Below are 23,601 nucleotides of genomic sequence, written 5' to 3'. Positions count from 1 at the left end.
GCCATTGCCATTATTTCCTCTTTCATAATGAAAAATTAGTTTTAAGGTGGGTTGAAAAATCCACCCAGTTGCCTCACATATGCCTAAGGGAATAAAAGACGGAAAGGTAGAGGAAGCTTCTAGCCTCTATCCCACTTTACCCACAGCAATTCTGCTCCAAACATCAAGGGTCTGCATTAAGATTCCAGTGCAAAAAGGGATTCAACTAGTAAAGAAAACTTTAAAAAGCATTCATCTTCAAACCCATCCAGTGCAGAGATTTGAGTCAGGCAGCTGCCAATTGTCCTATAGTTTAGTACAAGAATTCATTACCCTGTTTTTAAAAGGCTAAATGTAGCTTTATTGTTGAATCAAATAATGTATCCCCAAATGCCTAATAATGACTTGAATGTACTATATAATTAAAAGATTAGTTTGAAATATTTTTAAAGTGTTCATTTATTATGTTTGATATTTTCTTAATTAGGAGAGTTGAAATCCTAAAATAAAGTAATTTTTTGAAAGCCGAGGTAAGTTATCTGCGCTTCACCAAGGAAGCACTTCTGATCCCAGAATCATGACCTGGCAGAAGCCAGGGCTAGAAAGAACAGGGCTGATGTGAGAACAGATGTGCTCAGATTCCAGCTCTACCAGTCACTTACGCAGAGATTTGGAAGTCTCAGTCTTCCTAATTTTTGGTTTCCCTAGCTGTAAAGTCATGGTAATATTAAAATTATCTGATTCTCAGGGTTGTAAAGTACCAAATGAGAAAACATATGTTGAAATTATATATGTAGCATATTTATGTTAAATAATATTTTTATTTTTACTATATGTATCCTCCCTAAATTTTACTAACTGTGACCTGACAAGATTTGATGTGAAGTAACTAATTTTAAATAGGCCATATATTTTCGTACAAGCTTAAATGGTAATAGTAATAAAAATAACAATAATATGTCTTGGGTCATGTAGTCACCGGTGTTAATTTAACTCTTCTATTTGATTGTATTGACATCAGTATACAGGTGAAGTGGGAGGACAGACTATCTCTGTCTTGACTGACTAATTCATTCCTGTGGCCACCTGCAAATTATCTTATCTTTGAGCATTTTATTCCCTTCTTTTAGAGAATGCATAGAGCAATGCTTCCTATTCACTGGCCTTAGACGTCTGCTTCAAAGATCATCCATAACAATGTTTCTTGAAAATGTAAATTATTCATCTTTTAAGACAGTAAGTCAGTTAAATCAAAGAAGTAAAAGAATCACTTAGGCAGATGAAGGAGGCATTGTGAGGGTGGTATAGCATTGTGATTAAGAGATAGGCTTTGAAGTCAGATAGACCCAGGTTAACTATCAGTTCTGCCTTTTATTATTACCCCTGGGCAAAAAAAAAAAAAAATATTACCTGTCTCAGTCTCATTTTTCTCATCTGTAAAATGAGTATAATAATATAACCATAGGTTGATATAAAGTTTAAACGCATATGATGTTTTAGGACAGTAGTTGGGAGATAGTACATGTGAAACTAAAGATAGCAATTATTATTTTGTCCTGCACTGACTCACAGTTCAACTTTTAAAAAAGTGCGAAATCTCTCTGTGTCTGCTTTTGCAGTTTCAAAACAGAGATATCATCTGACATCTTCAGATGAAAGGTTGCAAGATATAATTTAAATATGTCTGTATGGTACTTTGGATCCCCCTAAGATTAGTTCTATCATCTTAGAATTACAATTCTAAAAATATCAGAAATTGCCCAACCACACAGGCCATGTGTGTACCAGGAGAAGGTTGGGCTTACAGGTTCTGGCATGACTCGGTGTTTCTGCAGCCCATTTTTCTTTCTCAGACTCTTAAAACCTTCCTTCTCTCAAGTCCAGTCATTTAGAACCTATTAAAACCTGAAAATGTGAAAGTATTCTTCACAATTCTTATCTATTATCTTCAATGAGAACAGATCCAAATGAGTGCACTTGAAGAACTTCTCTGTGCAGTTTCTCTAAACTCTAACCCTGATAGAGCCATAAAACAAGCCAGAGAACCCATTTCACCTCCTACCCTTGCAGAAGACCTGCTTCACGACTGTTCAATCTACCTCATTCACAAGCACTAAAACCATCAGGCATGCTTATAAATCTCAGCGCTAATACGGAAACACATGATACTGCTATTTTTCATATTTTTCTGGATTGTTTCTATTTTCTCTTTATGTTGAAGCAATGACATATTTTTGGAGGAAAGCAGAAAACAATGACAGAATAACAAAGATCCATTTAGCAGACAGCTACTGCAGACCAGTGAATTAGTTCTATGAAATGCTGCTCTAAGATAAACTTGATTTTCACAATATAGCAAATGTAATCCTTTTTAGAAAACAGGGATGATGTAGTTAAAGTGCTATACTCTGATCACCTTTGAAACAGTGCAGAAAACTTAGGTCACTCCTTATTTAGTTTAAATACAAAGTCGGTTGTATAAGGGCAGGCAGCATATTTTTAAAAATGTTTTTAAAACTTATAAATGAAAGTAAAATTATACCTCCACACTTCTTCCCTCAGCATAAATGTGCATGATTTCATATTAGTCTTTACATCTTCTGGTTTTTTAAATCTATGCACCAACATTTTCTCCATGTGTGGATATGTGTGGGTTTATTTTCTATTCCTCTGTTGCCATCTATTTTCTCTGTAAATTTTCCAAAGATTCTACTTTTAGCTTCCTACACATGGTAGACAATATGTTATAGGGAAAAAGTATAGATTTGAAAATCAGAAAGATCAGGGTTACTTACTAACAGCCTAGACAATCACAGGTACTTCATCTTTTAAAAGGAATGAAAGCAATAACCACTTCTCAAAACATTACCAAAATTTAATGAAATCGCATTTTATAAAATATACAATATATAGCAGGTGCTGAACAGATAATTTTCTTCCACACAGGACTTAGTATACAATGAGAACTTACTAGAATTTGTTATATAGATCAGGGCTGATTCTAGTTGAAGGAGAAGTATGAGCACATGTTAAATACTCATAACACAATCATATAGCAACTCTGGGCCTAAGCCTCAAAAGAGTGTCCCTTCAGTATCCCTACTGACTAATGTCACAGGATGATACTGCTAGATTAATTTTATACCAAGGTTTTTCCTGTAAACAAATAGATTTTTATGATCCAAATAAAGTCATCCTCCTTATTAGACACAAACTAACCAAAATGTCTATGTTCTCCCCACTCAGTTTCCCATCCTTGCTGAAATTATCCTCTCTTTCTTAATCATCACCATGTTGCATAAATGAGTACTCGTCTCCCTTGAAGGGAAAGGTGACTGGGAGAAAGCACCTCCCATTAAGATGTAATTATACCAATTTAAATAAAACAAAGAACTACTTTTAACAACTGGCCTATTTCATGTATGGTTTAATTTCTTTCAGGCTTACAGGTTTCTTTTTCTTTTTCTATGTCTTTATACTATTAGTGCTTGTCAAACTTTAGGGTAAATAAGAATTATATTGTGTAAATATTTTAAATATGATTTCCATGTCTCAACCAGAGATTCATTAGAATTTCTGGGATGAGAGTTGGACTTTCCTATTTTTAATAAGCACTGTAATGCAGGGCTCTATGGAACAGACTTTGAGAGACAGTGCTTACCCTATTAAGTAAAAATTAAAGTTGTCCATTTTGCCTCATTTGAATATTACTCATTTCACCTTCATCCATCTCAATATGTGTGGATGTCGATGCCTATAAATTCAGCCTATTTTTAATTCTTCTCAGTGGTTGCTGATAAATATAGTTAGCATACACCCCTATCAACAATAAGTATATTTAATGGATACTTTCTTCTCTTCCCAAATCTCTTTTCTATAAACTTATGCCTGATAAAATGTTCTTTAACTTTCTGTTGTGTGTTTATAAAATTCCCATGTTTATCTCTTCATGCTCAAAGAATAGTCCAAAATAAGAGTTTGGAGAAAATGGAAGTACAAGAAGAATAATGTTTACCCAGTTTAAATATTTTCCTACCTTTAAATTCTAAAAAAATAAAAAAACAAACAAACAAAAAACCCTGATTATTATTCAGGTAAAGTCAAGGAGGCTATCCGAAATCTGACTGAAAAGGAAGGAGCATGCTATTTAATAAAATTTCCCACCTGTTTCTTACATTCTTTCTGAGTTAAAACCAATGACCTTTAAAAGAAATTGTCTACTAATGTCCTAGGATTTCAATTATCCATCTTTCTCGACAACACTCCTGTTGGCACATTTACGACAGCAAACGTGAATGATAGACTTAATCCTTTTTCGCTCTAGTACATGCTCTTAACTTTTTATCTCATCTAGACCCACTCAAACATAGATGTGCTTCATCTTTTATACAGTCTTCAGATCAGGAAGATGTTTTCGTTTGTTGGTTGGTTGGTTTTGCTTTTTGGTTTTTTCCTTGAGAGATTACTTGCATCTATTCTGCAGCAGGATTTTTAAAAATAGGTACATCTTTTGCTTCAAATTAGAGACTACACTCAGAAAAATTCACTCCAGTATTCCCACATTATACCTCCTCTACACATTTATAACCAAATTCCAAATCACTGACATATACCATAGATAACGTTTGGAATCTATTTAATATGTTAAGTTTATTGGAAGCTTTCTTGAAGCACTCTTTTTTATAGTAAAGTTAATGAGAAAAAGAGAATAAAACACAAAACCATCATTGGTTGTAAACAAATACTTGCAAAAGGCAGGAGCCTTGATAAGCTCGACAAAAGTTTTAGTATCTGTAGCTTTTAGTTGCTTCACGGACATGTACAGAAGAGTATTAAGCTTCTAGCTTCTAATAACTTCTAATAAGTTGAAAGTATGTAGAACTTTCAACTGATGACAGAACCTGTTTTTCCATGTTAAATGAAGACCACAGATTTCATTCACAGTTTAACATGTTCAAACTCTTCTCAAAGTAAAAACTAATAAAAACTGATATGCCAATATGTGAATCAGGTAAATAAGTTTTAATCAGAAGATAAAATTATTTTCAAAGACAAAACTAGTACCCCCAAAACCTTGTTACTGATTAGTTTCTAACTTTGAAAGAAAACCTCAAAATGATCAAGACTTATCTTTGGAGAAGTTGACTATGGCCAGGCATATCAGTGGATTTATTTTTTAAATCAGGCTATAACAATTTAGTCATATTATTTTCTTCAGTTGTTTCTGATTCTTTCAAAATATCTAGAATTTTTAAATTTTTAACTACTTACAAAATAAACGTTTTTATCTGCATTATTTTAGACTTTTTTTCATGTACACCTTCTAAAATACAAGTATTTCTCAATAAGACAAACAAAGCCCAAGTTAAAAATATGTTATATCTTCCTTGAAACATATAGGCAAACTAACTAAAAGACAGTTGTCAAACACCATGTACCTTTACATTGTGTAAAACCCTTCTAAAAGTATACAGAAAAACACTGTGGGATACAAAACAAGAGGACAGGAAACAATAATACAGAAAGAACAGAAATCTTTTTCTTGACATAATTTTACGTAAAATCTCAAAAATATGTTTCTACATTTAAAAAAATAATAAATTGTAGATCTACACATTCCTTGGTGTGGCTCATGCCGTTTTAAACTAAAAGTTACCTTAAGACTTCTAGAAAGAAAAAGGGAACTCACCGATACATTGCTGACCAGCAATGAAGACTCCTGTGAAGACTGAGGTCTCTATCCAAGTGTGTGCATCCAGCTCTATCAATGACTTTGTGGGCTGAATTGAAGTGAGGAAGTAAGTCACTGATGATCTCAACAGAACCAGTCTGACGAGTCTTGGCTGGTGTAGTGGGGACTATATGTGACTAGCAGAACAAGGACAAATTTTACAGGGAGCAAGAGCAAAAAATAATTTATAAGCACTTCCTAGGAGTGAGAACTTAAAAACTATTGTCTTAAGATAATTTCTTTTAAGTATTAGTGTAAACCATATTTTTTAGAAAAGTCAGATGTATAAATTTGGAAAGAAATTTTAAAACTATCTTGCTTGACCTTGTCTTGTTTCCAGAGAATAAACTGAGGTTTAATTAAGTTAAATGACTTGGTCAAAAACCAAAGTTATTAAACTGCCAAGCCAGGACTGACATTCATATTTTTTAAACTAGCCTGACACATTTTGAATTTGATTATGTACATAATAAAAGTTTCCCTTTGGTTTTAACTATGTTAGCCATTGAAAATGCATTAGAGATTAGAAAAGCATTAATATTTTTAAATTATGTGGCATCATTCTTCTAGAAAAAGTAGTTAGTTTGCAAATGTCAACCCACACTTGAGACATTCTATTTCTTTTATTATAGTGGAGACAGACATATCAGCTCACACTGAGTCCCTACTGTCTTATTTCTGGGACGTAAATAACATTTTTTTTAATGTGTGCTCACATACTATGCAAATATCTGCATGTTTGTGTTAGGCATAATCTCTAAATTGCCTTCTCTAATCCTCATAAAACAGAGTAGATGTTTCTCCTCTCTGCTTTCATGGTATCGTAATATTTACCTCATTATACTAGAATTTTTTTATTAATTGTATCTCAACTCCACAAGGTTGGGAATTCTTAACAGACTGAAACCCTGTTCCTAGCATATTCAGGCTCTCAAAAATATGCATAGAAAGGATGAGTAGAGGGCGCGGTGCAAAGAAAGGAGGAGAAAAATTCTAAAAATCACCTTAAAAAATAAATAAATATTGTTTAATTTCACTACACATCCATTTAGCCAGCAGCTCACCTAAACAAGATGCAGGAGTTGGAATTTATGTAATGTGTGGGATCAGACTGCTAACAACTGGAATACACTCACCAGCAGTAACCCAAGAAACCTCTGTCCTGGGGCATACTATGCTAGGGTCTAACAACATATATCCTTTTTATCCTGATCACTAGATCACTTACCCTGAGAATAGCATGGATATTTATTCACTTAAAGTCATTCAATATATAGTATTGGGTTTCTGTATACTCATTTAAAAATTACTATTTAGCCAAAAATAAAGAGGCAAAAATTACAGTAAAAACTTCTGGGTTATGAGATTAAGCTGTACTTATACAGCCTTTATCAAAGTGAAATCTCTGCCAATGAAAGGTTAATATGGTTTAATAATACTATATTCTATTTTATACTTCCATTTTATGAAAATACTGATTATACTCTTGTTTTCAAAGGAAAACAGATTCCTTCTTAGTGTAACTTTGGGCCAAGATTTACCAGACTTATTTTAACAAAATCTCAAGACGTTTTTGTCTTTCACAAAATCAAAATTTCAAATTCAAATAAATTCTTTATATAGCCCTATGGACCTGTACACTTAGGTTTGTGTATAACCTAGAATTGTAGATGCAGAAAATGAGAGGGCTTTCATGAATTTTTTTTTTTTTTTTTTAACTTGAAACACAAACGCTTTATTTAAAGGAGCATCTCAATTCTGCGTGGCGGGCAAAAAATAAAGGAGCAGATTGTGACACACCAATCCCATCGGCCAAGTGGTCGAACCCAACATCCAAGACCCAGCGAGCAGGCAAGCTCAGCGCAACCTCCGGGCTTCTCGCTCTGACTCCAAGAGGGTGAGCACGTCGCCCTCGCGCACGGGGCCTTTTACATTGCGGATGATGGAGCGGCTCGTGTAGTCCATGAATTCCACGCGCACTTGCGTGCACTGTCCCTGAGAGCCGGTCCCGCCCAGGACCTTAGTGACCCTGGCCAGCTTGATAGGCTGCACGCGGCTGGTGTCCATGATGGCGGCGCCGCGGCGGTCTGGCGGAGAGCTCTCATGAATTTTTTTAAAACTCTGTGAGTATAAGTTACAATTTGTAGAAAATTAAGAGGTTAAGCATAGGTAAATAAATGATAAGTGAATTGTCAGACTAAAGATATTAAAAATACGTCTTCCTTGCTATATTAATGGCCTTTGTTCAGTCTGCTCAATGGGCATTGGAGTGTATGTCATCAAATTTTGTGATATATCTTACACTTTAGTAGAAATTTGAATGGCAAGGAAAGAAGGAATGAAACATTGGAGTCATAATTTTGTCTTCCAAAAGTTCGAAAAAGCAAAAGTTTGTCTTTCATTCAAATTTTTTTTTTGCTGTTTTTTCTAAAACCGTAAATTTTATTCTGCAATACTTTTGTCCTAAACTACAGTTTGAAGAAAATGTTTTCAAAGAGTTACTCTTCTTTTTGTGTGTTGGTCTGTGTTGCCTGTGCCATTTTGTGCAATGTCAGCAATAGTCAGGAGAAATACATTTGTGGACTTTAGTCTCTTAGAAATCCACAGTAGATATCTTACATTGCATAATAAGTAAAATAGCAATGTGACCACAAACATTTTTATCAGTCAACAAATTATTCTACAGCCCTTTTTACACTTAGCAAAGTCAAAGCCATGAGGCATTTTATGGCCTTAAACTACAGAAGTATAGTTCCCAGGTGGCTAGTCATAGATGATTTTTATCATTGTTTGAATATCTGCTAGCTCGTACAAATTTCTTTTATACCTGATAATATATAAATGCCTATGTATAAAAATAATCTGATTGATTTATGAAAGCCCTTAAACCTATACTTTGGTTATATTTCCATAATGCTAAGGCAATCCTTTTATTGGTCAGTTTATTGGGATGTACATTACAGACTGGCCAATATTGTTAAATTAATGAATTAACTAGGTGTCTAGGTAAACACAGCTATTGTCATTGGTGAATCCATTCCCTTCTATCATGTGTTGTTTTGAAGGTACCCATGCACTTTATTTTGTTTAAGCTGAGAAAACAAAGAGGATCAATATAATTAATTCGCATTTAGAGACAAGCTGTCACTACTTTGTCACTGACTCTCCTTTTCCTTGTGCTACATTCTTACCCAAAATATTACCTCTCTTCCCTATTCTTCTGTAAGATGTTCTACAACTGATATAAGTGTCTTCACAATGCTGGAAATAATTTTTCTGGGAATTGATGTGAGGATCTGCTAAGCTTTTCAATATATAATGGTCCATATAATAAAAACCAGAGATAAGATTTTTAGAATTAACTGACAGTAATAATGTTAAAATAAACCTATTATTGTTCAATTTATTGGAATATACAGTATAGCCTGGTTAATGTTATTAAACTAATGAATAAAGATAACACTTAACATTTTGGGGAACATTTTAAGTCTCTTTTTTTTTTCAAGTAGTCTTTGTAAAACACCTCAAAGATTAATCAATTTCATGTTAGGAGATCAAGTTTCAGTCATCTGAACCAACTTTTCCTAGCACATGAACCAAATTTATTTACCCATACTCCATTTCTTTACAAATAGACACTCCCCTAAAATATAAAATATACTGATAAAATAAGAATCAAATTCAAAAAAAAACACAAGTGCAATACATTGTACATATTGTTTAAGATACTCGCTCTGATGGAGCTGCAAATTTGGCTTTGAACTTGCTGATAGCAAGAATAACAAGGAAAACTTAGGAAGTTTCACAATTCTCATTATTTAAAAGAAAGAAACAAATCAAGAGAGAATTTTTCCTGCCACTAAGTTGGAGAAATTTCTCATATGGAGATGACACTGAGCAATGCATTAAATAATATCAGCAATATTTTTACCAACAAATAGAAGAGAATTTTATAAACTTTCTTATGATAATCAAAGAAGCCTGAGAATAAAACTTTGAAGTTAAAGTTGGTGACAGATTTTTAAAGGAGATATATTTTTTTGGTCAGATGCATATAATTCCAGTGGTCTAGCTTGATCCAAAGGCAGAATTCAAAATACTTAAAAAAGGATACAATGTTCCTTAGATAAACTTTCTTAAATATTACTTCTCTCAGAAGAACTTTTTAGAACAGAAAGGAGATGATATGAGTTTCTATTCCTGGCAAGGGCCTGAAGAATTTGTATTATATGTTGCTGATGGAAGGAAGATTGACTCACTTTATTATAACAAAGAAGCAATTGATAGAATCTCTACTTTATCAAAACTGAGAAGCCAGATGAAATTTTACATTAAAGAAAAATGTCCCATGAAATTATAATTTTAGATTAGTGCATTTTCATTCCTCCATAGATTTGCTGTGGCTTATAGTGTTATGTTTTATTGTTTGGTTACTCATGTAATGTGTCTCAACAAGAGCATAAACACAAAATAGTTATATTTTGTATTCTTGTCAAGGCTTCCATTCATGATTGTCAAATCTTGTTCTCATGTCCTTTAATGAAACCCTAGCACGTCTTCTAACTTTCTACCAGTTTCAGTTATTTGAAGTTTATTTGTCCAATTTAAAACTTGGATTGTGAAACTGACATAAATATGATTACCTTTCTTTCCCCTCAACACAAACTGTGAGGCTGTCTGTTTGGAGTAGAGAAGTTGGAAGGAGGTCTGACTCTGAGACAACCATCCTCACTCCCCGCTGCTGAGCTACTCTAGTTTTGGGGTCAAAGAGAGAAGACAAGGGTGGTAGAGATCTTACATAATCAGTTATATGTCTGTATGAGAAAGTGTCCTAGGTTTTTCTCTGGTTCAATCCAGTTTTGTCTATTGCTAACAGATGGTGGTATTGAGAAATCTGTGCTGGTGGTGTGCTTGGTTTTCTATAGACACTTCATCTTTGCTTTGCCCTCTCACTCTTTGAGGAATCCCTCAAAGAAAAGCCTGGACCCTGACACTAGACCATGCCCCTAACTGCTTCCCCAGGTGGAGTGTCTCCTCACTACCAGTTATTCTGCTCCGTTCCTTACCACCATGCTGCTTTGCATTGAACCACAATAACCTCTGACACCATCTTCTAAATGCTCCAAGGGCCACAGAAGACCAGGATGGGGATAAAGGAGGGAATTTAACCCCTATCAGGAACAAACTCTAAACCACAGTTCCTTCTAACTCTGTTACCATAAGCTACTGCAGCAATTTCCTCTCCTTCAGAAATCTTAAGACTAACAGCTGTTTTGGATTCACGGGTGGCTCCTAACCTTCAGATACCAAATACACAACTCCACGGAGACATTCGCCCCTGCTCTGCCATAGTAGCTCTAGATGGGCCGGTGTGTTTAGTAAATTACCATCCAGCCAGATGAGAAATGAATTGCTAATCTTCCTTCCCACAAACTCGCACACAATCTCTGATGGACTAACATTACTTGGCTTCAGAAAGAAAAAAATAATAATCCCTCTGTTCCGCTTGGGAAGAGGAGTAACCTTTCCCTGTGAGCACTGTCTGCTGACTTGCACTGATTCACTCTCTAGTTATTCTCTTTATGCATATTCAGAGCTGGGTGCTAGTTGCTGGTAGGAGAGCATTTTTTTTCACCTCGTAGCATACCATTTGGTAGATGGGGACAGTGTCTGGCCTCAATATTTGGCATCTATTTCGAGTTTCTCATAGAAAAGGGGTTGCTTAGCTCGTCTTATTTTCAATTATGGGCAACAAAAAAAGTCCCACTCAACATCTTATAATCTTGTTTACAGATGTCTCATCATTTTGGTTGAGTCATTAAATGTGTCTATTATTAATCCAAAATTATTTGACTACTTCTACCTCAGCTTCAAATACTAGATCTTACTTCATGCCATGATGGGCCTTCTGTTTACTCTTGAACCCCTGAATTCAGTTCTGCCTCCTGGCCTTTATTCTGCTGTTCCCACTTTCTAGAATTCTTTTCCTGTTAATTTTCCCAGCATTCACTCTCATTTCATTCATATCACTGCTCAAATATCACCTCCTCAAAAGAGTATAAATCCCCCCCATCTATAGCAGCTTGCCCATTATTATTCCTTATTAGTCTCTATCCCTTTAGCCTGTTTTTTCTTCAAAGTAGGTATTAATGCTTAACATATGTATATATGTGTATGTTGCTCTTGTTTATTGCCAGTTTACTTCATTCAGATGAAAGTCCCTTAAAACTGAGAAATTCATCTTGTCCTCCTTGGCTGTATCCCTAGAATCTAGAATTTAGGGTCTCAAAAATACTTGATTGAATGAATTATTTATTAAGCATTTCTTCGTATGTGATCTTTTTATGTCACAGTGGGAGACTTCTGATGTCATTGGATAGCAGGTCCCTCACTCACGTAAAAATGATGATAGGTAACACTCTATGGAGTGTTTGCCTGTGCCATACTTTTTTTTAAGCACTTCACATATATTTATTGACTTAATCCCCACAACATCTTATAAACATTATTGTTATCACCATTTTAAAAATAAGAGAAATGAGATACAAGGACTTATATATCTTAACCTAAGTCTCATACTAGTAGGTGGCTAAGCTGAGATTTGAACACAGTCAATCTAGTTCTAGTTCATAGGCTGGACTGTTTACTGCCGTATTCTAATATTTTATCTCTAACTTCTAGACTGGTGCTCTTCAAGTCTTAAAGTATTTTTGATAAGTCACTCAACTTAAAAGGCCACCATTTTTTAATCTGTAAGGCTAACCAGAAAAAGAATATATGTAAATTATCTAAACTGTCTGGGAAGAGACATTCACTGTTCGACATCTAATGAAAGATACAAAGTCTTACTTGCACTTGCTTGCTTGCTTTTTGGGGGGGGGCCGGGGGTGTGGAGTCTTGCTCTGTCACCCAGGCTGGAGTGCATTGGCACAGTGCAGTGGCACAATCTCAGCTCACTGCTACCTCCACCTCCTGAGTTCAAGCAATTCTCCTGCCTCAGCCTCCCAAGTAATTGGGATTGCTGGTGCATGCCAACACACCCAATTGTATGTATTTTTAGTAGACTTGGGTTTCACCATGTTGACCAGGCTGGTCTCGAACTCCTGACCTCAAGTGATCCACCTGCCTCGGCCTCCCAAAGTGCTGAGATTACAGGCATAAGCCACTGCACTCAGCCTTACTTGCTTTCTTTTTCAAATGTATTTACCTATAGTTTTATGTAACACCTCATTCTTAAAAAGAGAGATGGAAGTGAATCTTTAAAAAATTAATGATTTAATGGATGATAGCAAAAAAAGATATTTTTCTAATACTAGAAGTGTCCAAATTAAATGAAGTTAATTGAACTTGAACTGCAGAACCTTGGCATGTTTATTTAAATATGATTGGTTTTGACACATATGTTACCTTGTTTGGAAGTCATCAAATGATTTTGGTTACAATAAAGAGAAAAGCTAACTTAGAATGTATTTCCTCCTAAGAAAGAAACTTTGTTCTTATTCATCTTTAATTCCTCATACGATCTAGCACAATGCCTAGTACGGCAGAGGCACTACAAAGTAGTTGCAGCATTAACAGAAATATTACTTTAAAATATGTTGTTCTGCCTGTTTAAAACCGGACCTAAGTGAACACCTTTTGGCTTCCTCTAAGATCACAAACAAAACTATTTTAACCCTGGAAGCCACAATTTCCTGTTCAACACCTAGTTTACTACAGTCATAAGTTTTCTTGCCTATTCGTGACTTTTATTTTGTTTGGGCCTAAAAATACACAAGAAATAATAAGACCTGCCCTATGTGTGGAATATCTGGAAGTATGAGACACAAATTATTAAAAGTAGAACTCTTAAACAGGCTGTTAGAATGGACATGCTGTTTCCTTATCATCTAAAAAGCCTTAAGGGAGAATATCCCTTAAGGCTTAAGGCTTTAAGAATCACCTTATTTAATGTTTTCATGCCTAAAAAGAAGAAAATAAATGGCTGAAGTTGGAAAAGAAAAGAAATCCAAACAAAGACAATCTTTTGCTTAAATAACTTCACGTGCAGGAAATACACGTCCATGGGAGGGCATCAAAAAGGTCAGCACAGGCCTTTCCTCACCTGTTTTCCCATTCTTTTCCATTCCTCAACCCTGAAGAACTGTGTGTCCTCTATCCCCACCTTAGAGGACTGCAATAATGGTTGGGTGAGTCTCTTTCTCTCTCTTTTTTTTTTTTTTAATTATACTTTAAGTTCTAGGGTACATGCGCACAATGTGCAGGTTTGTTACCTATGTATACATGTGCCATGTTGGTGTGCTGCACCCATTAACTCGTCATTTACACTAGGTATATCTCCTAATGCTATCCCTTCTGCCACCTCACAACAGGCCCAGGTGTGTTATGTTACCCACTCCGTGTCCAAGTGTTCTCATTATTCAATTCCCACCTATGAGTGAGAACATGTGGTGTTTGGTTTTCTGTCCTTGTGATAGTGTGCTCAGAATGATGGTTTCCAACTTCATTCATGTCCACACAAAGGACCTAAACTTATCCTTGTTTATGGCTGCATAGTATATGTGCCACATTTTCTTAATCCAGTCTATCATTGATGGACATTTGGGTGGGTTCCAAGTCTTTGCTATTGTGAATAGTGACACAAGAAACATACATGTGCATGTGTCTTTATAGCAGCATGATTTATACTCCTTTGGGTATATACCCAGTAATGGGATTGCTGGGTCAAATGGTATTTCTACTTCTAGGTCCTTGAGGAATCGCCACACTGTCTTCCACAATGGTTGAACTAGTTTACACTCCCACCAACAGTGTAAAAGCGTTTGTATTTCTCCACATCCTCTCCAGCACCTATTGTTTCCTGACTTTTTAATGATTGCCATTCTAACTGGTGTGAGATGGTCTCATTGTGGTTTTGATTTGCATTTCTCTGATGGCCAATGATGATGAGCACTTTTTCATGTGTCTGTTGGCTGCATAAATGTCTTTTTTTGAGAAGTGTCTGTTCATATCTTTTGCCCACTTTTTGATGGGGTTGTTTGATTTTTTTCTTGTAAGTTTGTTTAAGTTCTTTGTAGATTCTGGATATTAGCCCTATGTCAGATGAATAGATTGTAAAAATTTTCTCCCATTCTGTAGGTTGCCTGTTCACTCTGATGGTAGTTTCTTTTGCTGTAAGAAGCCCTTTAGTTTAATTAGATCCCATTTGTCAATTTTGGCTTTTGTTGCCATTGTAATCCCAGCGTGAGGATTTGGGAGGCCAAGGCGGGCAGACCACAACGTCAGGAGAGGGGGAGACCATCCTGGCTAACACTGTGAAACCCCGTCTCTACTAAAAATACAAAAAAAATTAGCCGGGTGTGGTGCTGGGCACCTGTCCTCCCAGCTACTCGGGAGGCTGAGGGGCTGAGGCAGGAGAATGGTGTGAACCTGGGAGGCGGAGCTTGCAGTGAACTGAGATGGTGCCACTGCACTCCAGCCTGGGCGACAGAGCCAGACTCTGTCTCAAAAAAAAAAAAAAAGAAGAAGAAGAAGAAGAAAAAGAAAAAGAGTAAGAAAAAAGTAGAAAAGAAAAAAGAAAACAAAGAACTAAGGGAAGAGAGAAAAGGAAGCAATGACTCCGCCTGGGAGAACACTTCTTTTCTGTGAAGGAAACATAGTTATTTTCTAAACTACACTCCCAAGTAATCAAACTCTTCATGCTTGTCCCCTCTAGATGCATCACTGTAAGCTCCCATACTGAATGCTGTTTTTGACAATCCCTTTATTTCTAAGAAACTATCCTTCGTCGTTAAGCAAGAGTAAGTTTTCATTCAAATATAGAAAATTACCACCACTTACTTTTCCCTCTTATTGTTATACTGCGTCTCATTCCTGGAAGACTTCCCTCATCCACTTAAGAGACTGCTTTGTGCTTTATAGAATGCAGTACTTCATCCAATGTAGCACTTATTTGCCCATTTTATAATTGCCTAAATATTTTTTTTGTTCCTGATGTCTTTAGTCTTCTTAAACGCTGAGATTTTATCTTTTTAACCACAGTATCCCCAAGGGCTAGCTAAGTGCCAGAAACATGGTTGGTACTCAATAAAGATTTAGTAAATGAATGAGTACCTTGATATTTTTGACTTACGGGTCTAAGATCCTCTTGCAGCGTACTGGGCCAGGCCTGGCCAGGACATGAGTCTACAGCACTGGAAAGTGAGTATTAGTCCTAAGATAGGGTATACAGGCTGAGGAAGTCTAAAATGGAAAAAGCCAGAGGACTGAATTCAAAGCAAAGTCCTCAAAGAGAACGAAGTTTGAAAGTCAAGGAAATATGGTCAAAGGTCAAAAGGGGAGTCTTGAAAGGGAAGAAAACTGTAATCTATGACTCTTAAATTGAGGACCTTGTGTTCACGGGGGTATTTGTCAGGATGCCTCAGAGGACAAGAAGCCATTAGACCAACATGGACCATCTTCCAACAGTGTCAAGTTTATTCAATGGTGAGTAATTTGAAATATTTTATTTCTATTAAACATTGGTAGATAGAGTAAAAAAAAAAAAAAATTACAGACTTTAAAAATAAAAATGAGATTTCAAAATAATTATGCTTTTAGTGAGCCACTTTGTTTCATACACACAAGCTCCTAGAGTTTTGTGCTTTTCTCCTGATGTTGGGGTACTGTAGTACAAATTTTTGAGATGCATATGTAGGATAAGAAACTGAGAAAACCAAATTTGCAAAAAAATACTTGGGGTATAATTTAAGAGAGATCTTGGGCAATTGACAGGAAAAATGTTGGGCTATCCTTAGCTAAACTTTACTGCTTTGTTTTAAGGTATATTCTATAGACAAGAGAAAATGTTAAACATATCTTATTTTTTAACTAACATCAACGTTTTTTTCTTATTACAAACAATGCATAAAACAAGATTTTCCACAAGTTGATAATTGTTGAAGTTGGGTGATGGTTGAGATACTTGAGGTTTCATTATATTACTATTTTTGTTTTTGGGTTTATTTGAAATTTTCCATACTAAAAGGTTAAAGAGACAAAAAGCAATGTATGCTTATTTACAGAAGAATATTATATACATGTGAATGAAAGGAAGAAAATTAAAAAGAAATTTAATTCATTGTCCAGATACTATCATATGACAATATTAATTTTCTAGAATATCCATAGAGAGAGATTAGATAGAGATTTTTTTCACTGTGTGCAAATCCCCAAATGCATTCCACTCTATTATCCATGAAATGGCAGTACTCTGATTTTAGAAATTACTTTTAACTCAATGTGTGAGCCTGACTGGTCTAAAGATAATCACATTCTTTCCTCCAGCTATCAGTTTATAAGTCAGCAGTTCTAGCCAATGATAAATGAAGAGATGGTGGCTACAGACTTCTAAAAATTTCCTGTTTGGTCTTTACAGAAAGCAAGCCATTCTCTCTTTCTTCAGCATACGAATGAGAAAGCAAGTAGTAATATCCAATTGCACCTGGAATCTATATTACAATTATTTGGGGAACCAGCTGCCTGGGAGGCAGAGGTTGCGGTGAGCCGAGATTGCACCATTGCACTCCAGCCTGGGTAACAAGAACGAAACTCCGTCTCAAAAAAAAAAAAAGAAAGAAAGAAAGAAAGAAAAGAAAACACAATCATTGCATCTAAGTCTGGGATCTGAACACAAGATAACACTTCATTTTTGTGAACCCATAGAAAGTCTTACATAATATTGTCTTCCTTTGCATTGCTAATTCAGGAAAAGTTTACTACAAACTAATACCAGAACAATTTTGCCACCTCCTGGAGGATGCTCGCTGAGTTCCAGGCAAAGGTAGGGCTCAGTAGCAAGAAATGTTGTTATTGTTTTCCTGGCATTATCAAGTATCACTCAGATGAATCAGAAAGTAATGATGCACAGAGAAACTCTGGCTATTAGATGGAAAGACAGGTTTTTAAAATGACTCATTTAGGGATTTTTAAGTGTAATGTGTCTTGTTAACCAATTCATCTTAGCTGAAATCTTCTCAAAAAAGGATACAATATTACTAGATTAAGATTAGGGTTATCTAAGGAGAATAGGGAATAATTTTCTTTATTCTTTCTCTCTCTCTCTTTTTTTTTTTAATTGTTGTTGTTGCTGAGACGGAGTTTTGCTCTCGTCACCCAGGCTGGAGTGCAATGGCGCAATCGCAGCTTATGGTAACCCCTGCCTCCCAGGTTCAAGCGATTATCCTGCCTCAGCCGCCAGAGTCAGTGGGATTACAGGTGCCTGCCACCACATCCAGTAATTTTTTTGTATTTTTAGTAGAGACAGGGTTTCACCATGTTGGTCAGGCTTGTCTCAAACACCTGACCTCAGGTGATCCTCCCGCCTTCCGCCTCCCAAAGTGCTGGGATTGGAGGTGTGAGCCACTGTGCCTGGCCAGATAATAATTTTCTTTCTTTTTTTTTTTTTCTTTATTTGAGATGGAGTCTCACTCTGTCGTCCAGGCTGCAGTACAGTGGTGCAATCTTGGCTCACTGCAACCTCTGCCTCCCGGATTCAAGTGATTCTCCTGCCTTAGCCTCCCAAGTAGCTGGTATTACAGGCACGTGCTGCCACACCTGGCTAATTTTTTTGGATTTTTAGTAAGACGGGGTTTCACCATGTTAGCCAGGATGCTGTCAATCTCCTGACCTTGTGATCCTCCCGCCTTAGCCTCCCAAAGTGCTGGGATTACAGGTGTGAGTCACCGCACCCAGCCAATAATTTTCTTTTTAACTGTAACATCTCTATCTGTTATTGAGGAGCCCAAATATGGGCAGAGAAAATGTAAAAAATGTTAGTAGTTCATATGCATATAGTCACTTAAGTAAATAACCATATAAAATACCATATTTTGACAAAAAGAACCATGATTATGTCATAAATATCACAAGTATCAGTGTTCTACTAAACCTAACTGTATCTGTATTATTTCCCTGCTTGTTTGCCTCTTCTTAAGGTGAATGCTTTGTCAAAATTGTGAACACTCATATTATTTTGGATTTCATGCACAGGCAAACCAATTTATGTCCTATTACACTCCTTTGTCATAATGGCATAATTCTGCTGAATTGGTAAAAGTCCTAATGCAGATTATTTTATGAATAGAAAATTAAAAGAAAAATTATTGGCATAAAACAGAACCACAGTGGACGCTCACTACAATCTACCCTTCAATTTTACCTAGCACATACTCAAAGACATGTTTACATTCCAAAAATGCCCCTGCCGGTCATAATCTACATGCCGTCAAAAACACCCACCTCCTCTCCAATGGAAAATTACATAAAATCATATCTACTAGACCTTCTCAGGTAGTGTCCGGAGATCAGTGCTCAAGTCCAAGATTTCTGTGAGATGTATAACCTCCTTCAGTGTAATTGAGTGAGGCGTTAATGTCAAGTTCCGAAAAACTGCAATCTTCAGCTGGATGATGAATTTCACTGCTCTATCCATCAGGGTCCCAAGCAAAAGTAGAAAGTACAACTAAAAAGAAAAATTTTTGTTTCTATGTTTAAATTTTTATTGAAACCTTGAGCAAACAGCTGAGAACAACACTGATGCACTTTCTGCTCTTGTGAAACTTACATTCTGTGAGAGGAAGGGAGAATTCAAACTAATCATTTAATTAATCGTAAAAATTAATCAAGAATTTAAGGAAGCTACAAAAGCTTATACTTGGAGACCTGATTTGGTCAGGGAGGAGAAAATTCACTTTTCTATGTAGAGAGTAGATTTCAAGAAGGAAATTAAGTGTGGACGTAGAGAAATTCTGATTTATAACTCAAGAACCCAGGGTTTTGTAGTAGCTGAGCTATTGTCCCTAGGCCAACAGTTACTAAAGGAGGGAGGGTCCCATAAAGCCATTTGGCCTGAAATGAGCAGTGACCTTCAGCTGAGGGACACAGGAAGGGAGGCTTAAGATAAGTACCCTTATCCTAGCCTCCCACCTCTTTTTTTTTTTTTTTTGAGATGGAGTCTTGTTCTGTCACCCAGGCTGAAGTACAGTGGCCTGATCTCAGCTCACTGCAAGCTCCGTCTCCCTGGTTCACGCCATTCTCCTGCCTCAGCCTCCCAAGCAGCTGGGACTACAGGTGCCCGCCACCATGCCTGGCTAATTTTTTTGTATTTTTAGTAGAGACAGGGTTTCACCGTGTTGGCCAGGATGGTCTCCATCTCCTGACCTCGTGATCCGCCTGCCTCGGCCTCCCAAAGTGCTGGGATTACAGGCTTGAACCACTGCGCCCGGCCCCACTTCCTTCTTATCTACTGCTGTGCCTCCCCATTGGCTTAACCCAACTGGAAGCCAGAGGAGGTAAAAATCATTTAAGGTTGTTCATGCAGGTCAGCCTCCCAGGATAGCATTGTAGGTAGAGGAAGGTGGAGCATGGAAAAGGATTCAGAGGGGCAAATAAAAGGCGCATGACAGACATAATTACCATAATAAAATATCTCATTTAGGGAAAAGAAAGAGGCTTGGGAATAATCATTTGTTAGGAGCAGGCAGTATAAAATGTTCTTGACTTGCTTCCTTGGAAATAGAGGAAGTGTCTTTGCTGTTTTGTTTTGTTTTGTTTTGTTTTGTTTTGTTTTGTTTTGTTTAAACAAGGTGGCACTCTACTGCCAAGGCTGAAGTGCAGTGGCACAACCTCAGGTTACTGCACCCTCAACCTCCTAGGATCAAGCGATCCTCCAGCTTCAGCCCCCAAGTAGCTAGGACTACAGGTGTGTGCCACCACACCCAGCTAATTTTCGTACTTTTTGTAGAGATGGGGTTTTGCCATGTTCACCAGTCTGGTCTCAAAGCACTGGACTCAAGTTATCCACCAGCTTTAACCTCCCAAAGTGCTAGCATTACAGTCATGAGCCAACACACCTGGCTCAGAAATGTCCTTTAAAAGCCAATCAGCACCTTGAGTTCTGTTCCCTGGAAAGATTTCTCTGATATTGGAGAGATTCTTCTTGAGTAGCTGTATTACCTTTGCAAGTCCAAATCATTCTTTATAGGTGGGGATACTTAGGCCTGAGGAATGCATTACAAGTTGAGTAATCTCTGTTCCTAGGTCTAGGCTTCCCTTTCCTAGAAAATTTAATTAATTTAAAACCTCTGCTTTCTTCAAGTCAATTTGAATTTGAAACTCTATTTGCTAATTACTAAAACAAAAAAATCTTTTGGAGTCATGCCCATTAAAGCTTTTGGCTTGCTAAAGAAAAAGATAGGCCATCTCTGCATCATTCCTGGCAGCTCTGCTTTTCCCTGTAACTCTAATGACCTTTGTTTAGACTCAGATGAGAAACAGTAGCTGAAGTATTGAATGAGGATGATGGAGGTCTTCCTTCTAAAGTTTGCCCTTTAAGCTGAATTCCAGGGAAATGTGATTTATGATAGGATATAGTATTCCTTTAGTCCTACTAGACAGCAGCTGTCAGAGATGCTTAAAAAGTGTTCCCAAATCTTTGGCTTCTCCTAGATGTCCACGTTTTGTTTGCGAAGATCTCACTATTTCCTAACTGCTACAACGTCTTTAAAGTGTGACAAATAACTAAAAAAAACTGTGTTATCTCCTAACTTTCATGGATTTCAAATCTTGTTCTAGAAATAAAATGCTTTGCTTTACAAATGTATATGCTTGTCCTGTTTTTCTATATCTACTTTCTGGTGGACCTGCTTAGATGGAAATTTGTATCTCTCTTGAAAGACAGAAACTAGCATCTCTTAAATCTCATTAAAAATATCTTAGGCCAGGAGTGGTGGCTCACCCCTGTAATCATAGTACTTTGGGAGGCTGAGGCAGGCAGATCACCAGAGGTCAGGAATTAGAGATCAGTCTGGCTAACATGTGAATAGACACTACTAAATATACAAAATTAACTGGGCATGGTGGTGCACGCCTGTAATCCCAGTTACTCGGGAGGCTAAGGCAGGCAAATCACTTGAACCCAGGAGGTGGAGGTTGCAGTGAGCCAAAATCGAGCCACTGCACTCCAGCCTGGGAAACAGAGTGAGACTCGGTCTCAAAAAAAAAAAAATTTAATTCCATTTCTAAAATTCTAAAGAAGTAACACACTTGAACACCCTAATACTTTGCTACTATGGTCACAAGTTTTTTGGCGCCAGTATGAGAAATTGTTAACTCAATATTTTTTGTATGGCTACCATATATCTCACACTCTCAGAGCTGCTGGAGAATAATTAATTGTACAATCAAGGCCTCTGCTCAATGGAGCTTTTATTTAGCTGAGTGGATCAATAGTTTGAGAACTGAGAAACAAGAAATGATGGTTTATAGCTACTCTTCACAGCATGTCAAGGACAGTCACCCTCACAGTCAGAGATTAAAGGATCCTCACTCTCCCAGTCATCTTAGCTGCTTCCATATTTTAGATTCAGTAGCTTATAAATCTCTCAATTTCTATATTTGTCAGTACTCCTTGGTTGAAATTATGGCAGAGTTGCCTGGGTAAGGAGTTCAAATTTTTCTAACATTTCAGATACTTATAACACAAACAAAATAGTTTTGCTTTTTAGCCTTCTTTCTCCTGGAACATTATAGTTGTTCCTCCATTATTGGGTTAATTAATTCTCAAAGTGAACTTTGCAGCCTGAAATCAATTGGGATGGGCCTTAGGTATCTCAGCATTCTCCAACCCTGGGCCGAGTTCCTGGCCCAAGAGTGGCCATCTTCAAGTAATTCGAAAGGATCACTGTCCCTTCTCCTGCATTATCTCACTTCCTCCTACACACACACACTTACTTACATGTATTGAAAATTTTAATTCTACCTTGATTTCAGTCCCTAATGTCATATGTACTGGTATTCACTAGGTACTTTCTCCATGCAAGTGAGATTGCAGGCAAACGACTCTGACAGGCCAGTGCTCCCAAGACAGATATTCAGATGAGTATTGCCACAGTGGTACTACTCTGAGGGTACAGGCTGTGGTAATGGTAATAGAAAGGGTAGAGGAAACTGATTTAAAATATGTTTTTGAGAAAGAATCAAAAGAATAGGTTTGCAACCAACTGAAAGGTAGAAAATATCTTTCCCCACGGGTGTTGCTGTTTTTTTAAACATGTGTTTAGTTTTCTCTTTATCAAGAGTAAGGGAGATCTCTTAACTCAGTTTGAGATACACCAAGTTTGAGAGCTAATTCTATGTTCAGCATTAGTGCATACTTTCCTATAGACAATGAACAAAGTGAAACTGGACCTCAAGAAAAGTGCAAAATATGAGTTTTTAATTATATTCATAGAGTTTAGAGTGGAAGAGGTAAAATTATGATTACATATGAAGAGCATGTGAAAAAAGGTAAGATGCAGATCTAGGATGGAACTTAAATTTCTATAAACAGGGAAAATAAAAGAATACAGTGGTTTCTATCTTTTGCTGCAAGTAAGAATCACTTGAGGCACTTCTACAAATTCTACTTCCCAGATTGTACCACATACCAATGAAACTGTTATGTCTGAGGGTGGGAGCCAGTGAATTGTGGGCATACCAATGAATTGATATGTCTAAGGGTGGGAGCCAGGCATCAGTAATTCTTAAAGATCCCCAGATGATTTCAATGTGCGGCAATGAACTAATGGAAGACGACTGTGTATGAGTTGCTGATGTGGTTAAAAAAAAAAAAAAAAAAAAAAAAAAAACTAGCGAAGTATGTATGGTATGGAAGCCAGAAGAAAAGATTATAAAGGAGGACTTGGGGCATTATCAAAGGCCTTTAAAATGTGCGTTTTCTTTTATTCCACTTCTAAGAATTTAATAAAATTAATGTAAAACTTGCCTATAAGTATATTCATTCTAACATTGTTTTGAATAGTCCTACCCAAAATGTCCGAAAATGCAATAGAACTTCACTTCCTCATAAAAAA

The 23,601-nt window shown here is 36.6% G+C and overlaps 2 protein-coding genes across 2 annotated transcripts in view; both read right to left on the bottom strand.

Annotated features, from left to right (window-relative positions):
- Positions 1–5,751, bottom strand: part of LOC105463616 (transmembrane protease serine 11E) — a 50,187-nt gene extending 44,436 nt beyond the window's left edge. Inside the window, exon 1 of the mRNA XM_011710824.2 lies at positions 5,669–5,751. Coding sequence (XP_011709126.1) covers positions 5,669–5,676 — 8 coding nt within the window. The 5' untranslated portion in view covers positions 5,677–5,751. The remainder of the gene's footprint in view (positions 1–5,668) is intronic.
- A 1,676-nt stretch (positions 5,752–7,427) lies between these two features.
- Positions 7,428–7,782, bottom strand: LOC105463615 (small ribosomal subunit protein eS28-like). The gene has a single exon (XM_071092668.1). It carries the CDS (start codon positions 7,775–7,777, stop codon positions 7,568–7,570), a length of 210 nt encoding a protein of 69 aa, XP_070948769.1. The 5' UTR covers positions 7,778–7,782; the 3' UTR covers positions 7,428–7,567.
- Between the last annotated feature and the right edge of the window lie 15,819 nt (positions 7,783–23,601).

The sequence above is a fragment of the Macaca nemestrina genome, chromosome 3 (assembly GCF_043159975.1).
Source record: "Macaca nemestrina isolate mMacNem1 chromosome 3, mMacNem.hap1, whole genome shotgun sequence".
Lineage (NCBI taxonomy): Eukaryota > Metazoa > Chordata > Mammalia > Primates > Cercopithecidae > Macaca > Macaca nemestrina.
This window is presented reverse-complemented; position numbering and strand designations above follow the sequence as displayed.

Excerpts from the sequence above, each read along its gene's own strand:
- LOC105463615 (XM_071092668.1), bottom strand. The coding sequence starts at position 7,777 with ATGGACACCAGCCGCGTGCAGCCTATCAAGCTGGCCAGGGTCACTAAG.